Source organism: Nyctereutes procyonoides, unplaced genomic scaffold (assembly GCF_905146905.1).
Source record: "Nyctereutes procyonoides isolate TBG_1078 unplaced genomic scaffold, NYPRO_anot_genome, whole genome shotgun sequence".
In the NCBI taxonomy this organism is placed as follows: domain Eukaryota; kingdom Metazoa; phylum Chordata; class Mammalia; order Carnivora; family Canidae; genus Nyctereutes; species Nyctereutes procyonoides.
The window spans coordinates 26989760-27003764 of record NW_026575160.1 but is presented as its reverse complement, the minus strand read 5'-3'; the positions used below and the strand labels follow the sequence as shown (position 1 = coordinate 27003764).

General features: G+C 35.5%; 1 protein-coding gene across 5 annotated transcripts in view; it reads left to right on the top strand.

Annotated features, from left to right (window-relative positions):
• Positions 1-13636, top strand: part of PPP1R3A (protein phosphatase 1 regulatory subunit 3A) — a 46634-nt gene extending 32998 nt beyond the window's left edge. The window contains exons 4-6 of one of the 5 annotated variants that reach the window (XM_055314840.1): positions 1240-3500; positions 5472-5494; positions 12151-13633. In XM_055314840.1, coding sequence (XP_055170815.1) covers positions 1240-3500; positions 5472-5493 — 2283 coding nt within the window. In that variant the 3' untranslated portion in view covers position 5494; positions 12151-13633. Of the gene's footprint in view, positions 1-1239; positions 8342-12150 lie in introns of those variants that run through there. The other 4 variants (XM_055314842.1, XM_055314841.1, XR_008663077.1 and 1 more) reach the window with 4 other exon arrangements.
• Positions 13637-14005: the final 369 nt, after the last annotated feature.

Genomic DNA, 14005 nt, shown 5'->3' with positions numbered 1-14005 from the left:
ATCCTCTACTGTATTTGGTTGGAGCTCATATCATTAGGATACATGGATTCATAATCATCCAAGATTAAAATGACATTTGCCTCTTCAAGTGTCAGTGCTGAAACAGAAAAGAAATAGAGCTCATCTTTTCCCCCACATTTTCCACCTTTTCTATAGTGATATGGAAGCTGCATCACTAAAGTATGCAATTTACTTTGCTCCAACTTTAAGAAACTACAAAGTTGTCACCCATTGTGAGAATTCTCACCAGCTGAAAGTTAACATCGCCATTTTTTTTTCAAACCACAGAATATAATGAAAGGGGCCTGAAAAATCACATACTTCACCAATACACCTCATTACAATGAGCAGGCTCAAATATAAAAGTTTGTTTAGAAGTTACTGAGATTGTACATCCAATAAATGAACAGGGAGCTGTAATTTAGATGCTAATTTGCTCCATGCTGACGTTAATGCATAAAACAATGAAGCTCTATAATAGATGGAAATACAACCAAATCTGTGGAACCCACAGGCATTGGCTTACAAGACAGCTGTGCAGTTGACAAGTAACATGAGCCTTATGTGAGAAGAAGGGGAAAACGTAAGATTTGCATATAATTATTGAGATCATGCAAATGTCAGTTATGAGGAGAAAAAAAAAAACACAGGCATCTCACTGTTAAATCCTGACAGTTGGCATCACTGAAGAGCTCAAATACATTTGAGTACCAGTTGGCAGAGGGTCATTAAAACAGAATTTGCAGAGACATTAACTCCCTCACTTTTCTTTGAGTGACGTTTTGCTATTAATAGTTTGCAGAGGCTTTGCAGAAAACATATTAATAAGAGAAACTGTAATAGGGGCACCTACAGCAAGTGTAAATGCAGCAAGGGGCACCCAGGAAGCTGCTCTCTAATTGATTAGCATGGAGCTATCAATGTGTATATCCTAAGTGAGGAGAAAGTGCAATGACAAGCAAGAATAGTTGAATAATACAATGTGATATTTGGAAGCTAGGAAGGAGAGTGATTAATTTTGGTCCCTTTTCTTATTAATCCCATTCCCAAGTCATAGCCTACAAGGATCCCCCCAAAACATCCGGCTTCCAGAATTTATACAGAATCCACAAATGAAGTGAATCAAGAAAATCTACCAGTTAATTGCTAGCCCTGTTAGCGAAATCTATCTAATTCGTTTTGTATATTTACAATCATTTGAGAATTATCTGTTTTGTTTTGTTTTTTTTATCCCTTAAGATAAATCAATGCTTAATAAGAAGTACTGCCTCCAGAGATGAAAAGAATACATTTGCAATAGATCCGGTCAATTTTCCAAATAAAGCTGAGGGGTTAGAGAAGAAGCAAATCCGTGGTGAAGTACACTCTGACTTGTTTAAAAGGCCTTTGTCTCCAAGTTCATCAGCAGAAAGCTTCTTAAAGGGAGATTTTTATTGCAATGAAAAATATTCCTCAGAAAATAAGTGTAGTCATCAACCTTCAGAGGAAATTACTTCAGATACAGGAGAAATCAAGCCACCATTGGGAGATAGTAGTAGTGACAAATTAGTGCAATTACATATTGGCAGCAAAGAAGTACTGGATGATAATGCTAATCCAGCCCAAAGGAGAGGCAGAGTACAAATATCTTGTCCCTCCTCAGATGAACTAGTCTCAGACAACCTTAATAAAAAAAGTGAAAGAAGAGCTGAGAAAATGGAAACAAAAGGCTTGGAAGGTTTAAGAAGAGATTTCCGTTTGGATTTCCATTCAGAAGAACCAATGGAAAAAGGATCTTCTAAGAAAGATTATGGCAATGGTAAGGCTGAGGAGGAGGAGGAGCAAAGAATACACTTAGGTGTTAATGAAAAACAAAGCAAAAATTTTCATTCAATCTTAGACGACCAAGAAAGGAAGATGGGCCACTCTGAAATCAGTATGGAAGAGACAGGAACTAGTCACAGAGACGTAACTGTTCTGCTGAATTTTAAAGATTCCACAATTCGCAACCAGGCAATCACAGCAGATACGTTTCATTCACCAAGGATAAGTCTAAGTTGGGAAGAAACTGTGTTAACTACGCCAGAGCGCGATCGCTTGACTAGTGAAGGCACTGCATCAGGAGGGATGCCTGGTCAAGTTTGTCAACCAAGAAATGGAAATGTTTTGAGGAATGATTGTCTTTTCCAAGTTAAAGAAGAGAAATCAGATTGGATTAATCCTGAAGATCAGAATAAGAACGCACAACAGAAACAAAGTTGGAATGTTCTAGAAAGTCAGAGAAAAGCAAGAGAGAGTAAGACAAACAGAACAGAACAGATCAAGGAACAAGCAGATTGTGAGGACGTGTGGGGGAAAAGAGATAACACAAGGAGTTTGAAAGCTACTCCTAAGGAAGAATTGTTTACCTGCCAAGAAACAGTGAGCTGTGAACTGTCTTCTCTAGCTGATCATGGTGTTACTGAGAAAGCAGAAGCAGGTACAGCTTATATAATTAAGACAACATCAGAAAGTGCTCTAGAAAGCATGTCTGCTAGAGAAAAAGCAATAATTGCTAAGCTACCTCAAGAGACAGCACCAAGTGACAGGCCCATCGAGGTAAAGGAAACAGTGTTTGATCCACATGAAGGGGGAAATGATGATTCACATTACACCCTTTGTCAACGAGATGCAGGAGGTGTAATCTGTGACAATGATTTTGAAAAGGAATCACGTTTAGGTATTTGTACTGTACATGTAGATGAAATGGAGAGAGAAGAAACCATATCTATGTACAATCCCGGGAAGACACATGACAGGAAGAAACGTGGCATTGGAAATATCACGTCTGTAGAAGAATCCTTACAGGTCATTACAGGCAATCAAAGAGCAGCCTCAGAACTGGATTTACACTTGGGAGTGTTACCAACAGACAAAAAAGCATTTCCAGAAAATAGAGATCATAAACAGGTCCAAGAATCATCAAAGAAAATGGATAGAGATGCTATTATTCATTCTGCTTCAAACTCAGACACTCACAGAGCTTCTCAGAATGACTCTCACGTTTCCAATCACCATGCTAAAGCCTCGGTGCCATCTCATGAACAGGCAATTGCTGTAGAGAATATAATTACTACCATGACTCTCCAATCTATTTCTACTAAATCAGAATATAATTGTAATCCAACAAGCGAAATCCAGGGTATTGAGAAGCACCCTCATCTTGGGTCTATACCTGAAGAAGTCTCCAAAAGTTTGGGGATACAGACTTCAGGTAGTAGCAGAGAAAGATTTACAAGCCAGATTCCTCAACAAGAACTCGGTGTGGAAAAATCTCTACGGCCAAAGATTTTCATCAGTGAAGCTGCTGAGAACGTGGAAGAGGCGAGGCGTGAAAATGAAGGATTAACCTCTGGACAATCACTGTGCTCTTCAGGTGACAAGGAATCTGAGAGCTCTGCTTCTGCTAGTGTCCCGGCCCAGGAAGGTCAAACTGAAGGCAGTGAATCTCTGCTTTCGAAATACACCAACTCTAAAGTACCGTATGTCCTTTTGTTTCTGATATTTCTTGTAACCATCTACCAGTATGACTTAATGATTGGCCTGGCATTCTACCTTTTGTCATTGTACTGGCTATCCTGGGAAGGGGGGAGACAAAAAGAGTCTGTCAAAAAGAAGTAACCTCACCACTATTATTATTTTCTCATAAAAGATAAGCTTTTTAGCCCCCAAACATTTGGATTGGTGAAAGAGGCTATTCATTGTTCAAAGAGCCAGTGCAGTTTTTCTCTTGAAGGATCATTTAAAAAGGAATGCGTATGAAGTTTGCTCCTTCATATAAGTAATTATTCTATATAGGACCATTATGTTTGGATCATTAAATACCTATATGAATATGAGATCTGAAGCACGTCAAGTTGAAATTAGGTACAGCTGTTGCTCCTTAGCAGGCTATGAAGTTGCAATGCTTCATGTCTCTTCACTACTTAAAGTGCCATTTCTTGCATTCATTTCTTTTGCAGTAAAGCTTCACTTTTTTTTTTTCCCTGAGAGTATTTTTCCTTCTATGGTTTTTAAAAAAATAGATAAAACACGAACAATGGCAGAGGACTTTTTTTTGGGGGGGGGGTGTCTTTTGGTATTGACCATGAAATTTGCATTTATCACTTACCAGCACATTTTGCTAGATCAAATCTTTCAACTTTGATTTCATATTTTTAACAATATCCATTATATTGAAATGCATAAACTTAAAGACCTTGTTTGCTTGAATAATACTTTACACACAGATATCTCTTACCTGCTTTATGCCAACAAAGTCAGAGCACTAGCAAGCCAAATCTGACAAAGACTGAAACAATTGGGAGATATTCTTTCAATCTACAAAATTTTGGAGGTGGCCTTCTGTAAACAATGTTCTTCTTTTATAAGAAGAGAAAGTATAAAACAGCTAAACAATTTTACTGTCAACTATTCAGTTGAAAATTTAAGTTAAACGTTCCACAAGCATTGCTTCAGAATGAATTTGTACCTATAAAGCATCAAGTATTAAATAATGATAATAATTTAAAATTTTTTCCAAACTATTTTACTTGGTAGTATTTTTTTATCTTGCAACAAATTTTTAATCTTTTTTGTTATAAGATAATGAATTATTTCCCAAGATGCCTATACGGATGAAGTAATCATTAGTGATTGTTATATAATCATCAGGTAGTTAGATGATAACTGAAGTTTTTAGTGGGGAAATAGGTAGATATGGAAAAATGAATTTCCAGTATAGCAGTGACTTTGGCTGCTTCTATCATCTATGGCTCAGTATGTGAAATAATGCAACTAATCATTTTGGTCCCATATGGGGAATACAAAGATTTTTATACAAGACTTCAACCATTTGTTAAATGACTGCTAGATGCAAAAAGCATGTGCTCTGGTCTATGGCCCAGCACTTCCTTTGATAGCCCGAATGGCAAGTTTTCAGGGAGGAGGCATAGGTATGTAGTTCGATACTTTTGACTTGGTCAGGAATATGGAAGAGAGTAACACTGAGGGAGTCCATTTGGGTGATTTCTTTTTTTTGTAGGAACTTCCTTCATGGAGCATGTAACATTGATCTTCAGAGAAAAAAGATAATCTATTTACCTGTAAAGGTAAATTCAATGAGTCAAACTTGCATATATCATCCCATACTTCTAAGAAACATGCATTTATAGGAAGAAAAAATGAGAATGAACCATTTAAACTGACTTTCATGTGGTAAATGATTTCCCTAATTTTCATTAGGTACACAACTATTTCTAAATTTCTAATTGTATGCTTGTCTCAAGTCCCATTGAAATTGAATGCTTGAGTTTAACTTTGTAGTTGAACAAACACAAACATCCTGAAGTAGAACTTAGGGCAAATATTTGATTGCTTAAGAAAGCACATTTTCATTAAATACAAGTGGAATACTATAGGCCATACCTAGAATACTATCTCTAAAATTGCTATCCTGATAATTTTGTTGACAGGTCTAAATTACACCGGAGTTAAGGTTAGTATTTCTTCAGATCTTAATGGCTTGGTTTTTGCATTCTACCTTTAAGAGTTTCGGTCAATATGCCATATCTTATTAATGCAAAGAACACTACATTACCTTATTAACACAGGTGCCCGAAATATAATTATTCTCTTATACATAAAAGAATGTAGTTTCTTTTATCTCTTTTACTTGATTTTTGGTAACATTAACTTACTAAACCTTCTCCTTGTGTATTTGTAATATGACAAGAGACATTTCAAAGAATTTAAAATATTTAATTGTGTACTTCTCTGCATGCAATGAAGAAATAATTGGTGATTTAACTGACTTCCCAAACATTTCTTATGAAGAATTTGAAATAAAGTCATAAAAACTTAGGAAACTATTGCTAGGTGGAGAGGTAGATTTTTGCAACCCATTTTGATCACAGCAGTCTGATGAGCAAGAGAAATGGATCTCAGAAAGAACTGTGAGCCTTTGGCTACTAAAGGTTCAGCTGTGAATCATCATGACAAGGTAATCTTTATAAGCATAGCTGCCTTCAGCGTGTCCTCCCAAGTATTGGTTAAGGGCCAAAAGAGGCTGTGGCATGAAAATAAGCAAAGAGAACTGCATTGCACATCTGCCTCCTATAGTGGCTAAGAAATGTGATATAACTATTACTTTTTATTTTGCTGGGCTTCTGACCATTAGAAACAAAATTCTGAAAATTAATTGGCAAGTACAGGTAGTAAAATCAACTATCTTTAAAAAAATCACATCTGTATAAGTCATCAATATCCCAATAGACTTTCCATGTAAAAGGAAATGAGTCAGTGAAATGACTCACCCTGCAGCATTTGAGAACTTTGGGTTAATGCAGTTGTACTTCCCTGCTGAGTTCTAAGATTTTGATAATGTAATAGCGATTGTCACCATTTTGTGAGACAAACAGGGTCATCTTTTACTTACTATCTTAAACCAGTCAGCTGGGGAATTGGAAAACTTAAAAATATCCAGACCAAATTTGGGGGAATAAACTACTTTATTTTTCCCAAATAACCTTCATGGCACTTTCTTAATAATTTTTTTCAGTCACGAATATTATTTCATACCAGCAGGCTTGTTGCCTTTTGTATTAGGCTGACTTTTGCATATAAGTAAATCAGAAAGCATACAAACCAAAACAACAAAAAATCAGCAGGAGAACTAGTAAAAATGCAGGCAGGAGGACTGTCATCCCCAGGGCCAGTTCATCCACTGATTTCTGTTATCAAGATCTTCTTTCAGATTTTCACTGAGTGAATACAGAAATTGAACTATGCAATATGCACTGTCTTTTGTTATTTGAGTCCTGTCTCAGCCAGTTCTTGTGGAACTGAGGAATAGGGTCAAATTAGATTCGACAACAAGGTATGAAAGAAAAATGGGGGGCCATGCTCTTCCAGTGTCTTCACAGTTGTACACAGGTATGAAGAGAACAGCTAAGAACATTTTATTTATTTAATTAAATTAATTTGCCTATTTTTCTATTTTCAGAAATAATTCAATAAAAATCATAGCAATATAATCTACTTTTCATCTTTTAAAAATAGATTTGGTCATTAATCTATTTCCATAACTTTATCCAAACCTCTTTAAGCAGCAAATTAAATTTTCACTAGCCTAGCTTTGGACAATCATATGTTTTCAAGAAATGTCATCATTGTAGTATGCTAAAAACCTATTAAACAAGCAACTCTTATAAAGTTCAGCATTTTTGTTTTGTGTCATTTCTATATTTGTTAAATGCATATATATTACCTTCATTTTTTTAACTTAAGTAGGCTCCACGCCCAGCATGGAGCCCAATGTGGAGGCTCGAATTCATGACCCTGAGATCAAGACTTGAACTGAAATCAAGAGTTGGACACTCAACTGACTGAGCCACCCAGGCTCTACACCTTCATTTTTTCAACGTGAAACAATATATTACGTGAAATTTTAAGGAAGAGTTCCCTAAGTTTTTTCCTAATATTCAATTCTCTATATTCATGATAATAAAGAGTGGTATGGGTAAATCAATAATGGATTACAGAGAACTCATTTTTATTTGGCTGAGATGCCTCCACAATCTGATTTTGCAGCACATTTCATTCAATGTCTACTCAAGTTATTAGCCGTAAGTCCTCTGTCAGCCAAGCAAGTCATATCATCCCTAGAACATGCCATGCACATCTGTTCCTCTGTGGCTGCTCATGTACACCCTTTTGTCTAGGTCATTTCAGGTGCCTTTCCTCTTCCTATCCAATTCTGCATACTTTTTCTATGTACACTTTAAGCTCCTATTCTTTTGAAGTCTCCTCCTAGTTCAGTTTGTGGGATCTCTGTTTTCAGATCTCTTTTGACACTAACCTTCCTGCATGCAGTGGGCATTTGACTAATTATCCTAACTGGACTGCCTGTTTGTTCCAGACAGGGACCATGGTTTCTTCTTGCCTCATCAACTCACAAGGTCTAGTTTGTAGGAATCTTTAGTACCCATGGATAGAATTTAATTGCAGTGATGTCACCTTCCTATCCTATTTCTAAAATGTAGACAAGATAGTCTGAGGTCTGATTTTAAAATGAGTGAACCTAATCAAAAAATTAGGATGGTTTCATTAACTGCCAAAGACCACATAGAAAGGGATAAAGAGAATGACAAAATGGTGTAATGCAGTGGGTTTGGGATGTGGGAAGACGGAAATATCCTTTCTCTCCATTTCTCTTACTAATTAAATTGATTTTCTATATTTATGCATTCTTCTTAGTGAGATAACATTCCCTTCATTCTGTTTCATGGGAAATAATATACATATTTTACACTAAAAGAATAGTAATGCATACCTTAATTCCCTAATGTCAAAATTGATAGAACAAGACCTGCTTTCAGATAAAGTAATGCAGGAGCTTAAAAATCAACAAACATCACAAGGTATAAAGTGTAAGAAACTCAATCTTCTCAACTGCTGCCATGCCCTTTGAAAATGGCTGATCTGTCAATTTCACACCTGTTCTGCATGTCAAGTTTTCGAGTTGAGCAAATAGCACAACCAGCAAAAATAGTTACTGGATTTTTTTTTAAAAAAGGAAACATTTACCTTATTAACATATAAAAGAGTATATATAGATATATATATACACACACATATATATATTCACAAATATACTCACACAAGCATGCAGGCACATGCACACACACATACATGGTATTCCAACATCTGAAAATGACAGTAAGCAGTGAACTTAGACTACTAATACAATGTATAGTGACTCAGGTGATATAACATGTAAGAGGTTTATCCTTTCCTTGAAGACACTCATTTTATCACATTAGATATGAAATTAAAATGGTAACCACAAAAATATGCCTATTTTTTGGCAGAGTCTAAAGGAAAGCAGCATATCCCTTCCCTAGAAATGTACTATCGTGTCATATAACAGCTTGAGACCATTAGCAATTAGTCTCTTAAGACTTAAAGTAAAGTAAGATACACATCTTCTGTATTGTAGAATTCATCAGTGTCATGTATTGTTTGATTTGGTTCTGAGTGGAAACATTTAAAATTTCCTAAAGACACATTCTATAAAACATAATATCAAACAGCAGAGAGGTAGTGCTTAAAAGTTGCCATTACATGGTTTCATTCATTCCAGGAGTATAAAAAGTAGTGAAAGGGATTAAAGGGGAAAGGAGAGAAAATGAGTGGGAAATACCAGAAAGGGAGACCGAACATGAGAGACTCCTAACTCTGGGAAACGAACAAGGGGTGGTGGAAGGGAAGGTGGGCGGGGGGATGGGGTGACTGGGTGATGTGCACTGAGGGGGGCACTTGACGGGATGAGCACTGGGCGTTAGACTGTATGTTGGCAAATCGATCTCCAATAAAAAAATATACAAAAAAACAGTTACCATAAGAGGTTAGACATTCACTTTGTAAACACTTAAATAAACAATAATCTCCTTTTAATAATTTTATGTGGAGGCTTTTATTTTTTAAAAAAGATTTTATTTATTTATTCATGAGAGACAGAGAGAGAGTCAGAGACATAGGCAGAGGGAGAAGCAGGCTCCCTGCAGGGAGCCCTATGTGGGACTGGGACTTGATCCCAGAACCCTGGGATCACACCCTGAGCTGAAGGCAGGCACTCAACCACCAAGCCACCCAGGTGTCCCAATGTGGGAGGCTTTTAATGTTCAATTTATAAAATACTTTTAGCATGGAGCATTTGTGAAAATATCACAGATTTAAATAATGTTTATACATATACTCTAAAACTTATATTAATATCATGTCTTCTACACATCAAATACCTTTTCCCAATCAACCACAAATTTTTTGGAAGTTTAATTATCATTTTCATTATGTATGTAAAATCCCCATGTTCAAGTGAAAAAGCTCTGAGTCCTACATAAGGAAGGGAATAAAGGTTAAAGAAAAGGTAATTTATTTCCTACTTTCACAGATATAAGTGGAAATATTTTAAATACATTTCTATTCTTTGAAAGTTGAAAAGGGAAATAGGAAGTGAAGGTAAGAGATTATAAATGTCCTTCATATTTATTTCATAGTCTTTAATATTTGGTGTAAATCCTATAGATTTCAATTTAATAAGTTATCTTCTCCCATGTGAATTATTTGGCTTACCTGGACTTATTCCCATTCTTAATTTAAGTGCAACTTCTTGATTTTTCATTACATGAATGAAAAATCATTCTTGCTAGGTTACCCTGTTAGTCTGGATATTTGAGTATAATACCTACATCTGTATCTTTATTGTGTGCATGTGAGGTTCATTCTTTAACAATAATAGTAGTAATAATATTTATTATTATAATTATTATAACATGAGTTACAATTATTATAACAATTATTATCAATAGCCAACTCTTAAGCATTTACAATAATTGGGCACTGTTTTAAGTCCTTTATGCGCAACAACTCATTTATATTTACAACTCCATGAGGCAAGTACATACTATTACCTTCCCATTTTACAGAGAGAAATGGATGCACAGAGAATCTAGCTTTTCCAGGGACACACAGCTAGTAAGTGGCCAAGTCCAAATTCAGACTCCAGTAGACTTTCTCCAGAGTTGACTCTCTTAACTATTGTATTGTGTTGCTCCTTCAATTCAGATATACCAAGTTATCTTATGAATCACAGTTGTACACCAGCTACATGGTGTTATACTAGTATATGAAAACATTACATGTAACATACCATCCACAGACAATCCAATCTTTACTAGTGCTCTTAAAAAAGAAAGTTCCTATAACTATTCTGTTCTTTTAAATTTATTCAGATGATCGCAATTAAAAAAATATACATTGATTCCTGTCCAGGCCACAAGAAATGTGCCAGTCCCAGGTCTTACCTAGCTTGAGTGTAGCAAAGGAGATGGAGACATAAACCAGCAATTGCAATATCTTGTGAACAGTTCAATAATAGAGGTAAGATTCAGGAAGAGAAGTGGCACAAAGGAAGGACTGTTTGGTCCTGTAGATACTTCGTTTCTTAGATTTCAGAGATGTACCATCTTTTTAACACTACAGTTTTAGGCAGCAAGGAAACCACAATAAGACCCTCCAAATGCCTCATTATAACTAAGTTTTACAAACATAATAACTACAATGAAGATACACCTTGATGTGGCTGGCAGAGTGCTTATTTTTGCCTGATGTCCCATTCTAATTATTAATAGTACTCTTTTCACTTTCAAAAGTTACATGATTTGAATGAAAAATGGTAAGGTCAGCCTAAAAATCCAATAAGATATCCTAGCCAGTAGGTATAAATCACTCTGTGTCACATGAATAAAAAGGGGAAGCTTCTAATGTGGATACCTCTATAACCTACAGACAAAATTCTTGTCCTTAGGGTTGTCAAATATAATTCAGATATACCAGTCACTGGTCAACCTAGGTAAAGAACTGCAACCTTTTTTTGCAGATTCAGTAATGCTGAGGGCAATGATTAAAAAACAATTGCAGGGACTTATTTAAAGAATACACTGGTCAAAAACCATTGGAAAGAAGTCATTTACATTACTGACAAAGACAATTATAACACTGTGCAACCAGATACTATAACCTACACCCTATCCAGAGGGCTTAAGATGTGCTAACTCTATTATACAGGATAGCCAAAGTGGAACTATCCAGATAAAAGAAACTTTTGCAAAAGCTGTGGTGACCACTGCATGTTACTTAAATTACAAGAGTCTATGTTGCTGGAAGCTATATTATGAGTATACATTCTGCTCATTATCTGTAAGAGGAACAAACATTTTTTGGAAAGAAATTAGATCATATTACTGGCATTTAACAAACATGAGGTAAGACAGTAACATTATAATAGTAAAAATAAATTAAAATATAAACAAATGACCTAAATTATTCAGTGAGAGACATACATTTTTCTCGCAAGTAAGCGAGAGGGAGCATGAGTAGAGGGAGAAGCAGACTCCCCATTGAGCAGGGAGGCTGATGTTGGGCTCAATCCCAGGACCCTGGGATCATGACTTTAGCTGAAGGCAGATGCTTAACTGACTGAGCCACCCACTCAGGCGCCCTGAGAGTCAAAGACTTTTTAAGATAGAACCAGTGTCCCTCCACCTAGTTTCGGCCTTTGCAATAACTTTAACTTTTGACCTCAATTCACAGGTGTGCTGTGCTAAGACTGTGAATGGCAATGGATTCAAATGGAAGAATTTCCTGCACTTCTGCTTAAGAAAAGTGTGTTGGCAATATTACCCAAAGAACTACTGTCATAATTTAAGATCACAAAATATGTTTCTACTGAATGAATGACAAAAGGCTAGCGCAGTTGCCTTAAAAGCCTTTAGCTGTGACTTTACTGACTTCAACCCAACCTTACCCACACAAGACATAGAGGAGCAGTTTTGAATACTGACTTTTCTATGCTCTTTCCTCATTTGTAAATATCACTGGGGTCAATTTTATGTATCGATAAAGCTGTTCTATCACTGAAGGTGTAGAGATCCCAGTATTTTATAAAGTTGACATCCCCGTTTTAATTGTTAAGGCCTATGGAAACTTGATAATAAATCTCATTCACTCAAAGTGGTTTGTCTGGAAATAACCAAAACCCCTCATAGTATTTTAAGGGAAAAAAAGAACTACATACCATAAGGAAATAAGACAAGTACTCTAGGGCTAGAGTGAAAAAAGGCATCAATAGGAACATGAAAAGCCCATCAGAAATCGAGTTTCTCTTGGCTTTTACGTTTTCCCATCTTTTTGTGTATGTGTGTGTGTGTCCACTTTAGTTTTCTGTTTTGGTTAGTGAGTTTTCTCTTTTGACTTACTCTTCTAGATGTATGGTTCCTAAAATAGAATTCTCCAACAGCAGTATTATATCCTGATTATAAATGTCTAAAAGTTAAGTGGTTGAGAGTTTTCTGGATATTGGTTCTAAACTCCTAGAAGAGTGAAATTAATTTGGTTCCGTCTGAATAAGATGTTCATTCCAGAAGGAATCCATTGTATCCCAGTAACTGGAGGCAGAGAGTGATGAGGACTTGCCGTATAGGAAATGTTTCCAAGTTCTCAAGGGCAGGTAGGTATATTTGTAATGTGTATCTGTAATACACCAATTCTCATATTTTTGTGGATATGTTTCTGCCTTTTTCCTTTTGTAGATCCATAGAGCACTAATTTCTTTTTTTCTAAGTTTTTATTTAAATTCCAGTTAGTTAACATACGGTGTAATATTAGTTTCAGGTATAGAATTTAGTGATTCATCACTTAGACACAACACCCAGTGTTCATCACAAGTACTCTCCTATAAGGTCTTAATTTCTATAGCTTTACAGTAGGTCTTGATATCAGGTAGGGCAAAGGAAATCTTTATGTCAGTGGGGTAAGGTTACTGTACTTTGTCCTATACTGTGTTCTTTAAAATTCTACAACTCTTGACCCTTTGCTCATCCATCTGAATTATAGAATCAGCTTATCAAATTTCATGGAAAACTTGTGTTAATGGAATTTTACTGAATGTGTACATTAGAGAAGAATTGACATTTAAAAAATATTGAGTCCATCTATAAGAATAGTGTATTTTTGTTTTTAGCTATGATTTATAATAATCTCCATGAATACATTGCATATTTACTAGATTTATTCCTATTAAATAAAATACTAAAAAAATAAAGATTTATTCCTATGTACTTCATGGTTTTGGTGCTTCTGTGAATGAATTATTTTTTCCTATTATATTTCTTTTGTAAATTAATATATTGTAAGACTTATTCTTACGTGTCACTTATCCAATTACTTTGCCAAACTCTATCACTAGTTCTACTAGCTATTAGTTTGATATTTTGGTAGTTATGCCAGAGGTGTACAAGAACACTATTGATTTTTACATATTCTTTTTACACATTTTGCAGAAACTAATTAGTACAACCAGTTTGTATTATTTTTAACCCTTTTTTTGTGGTGAATGTATACCTCATTTATTTTTAATCCTTATTCTTTAAAAAAGTTCATATAATAC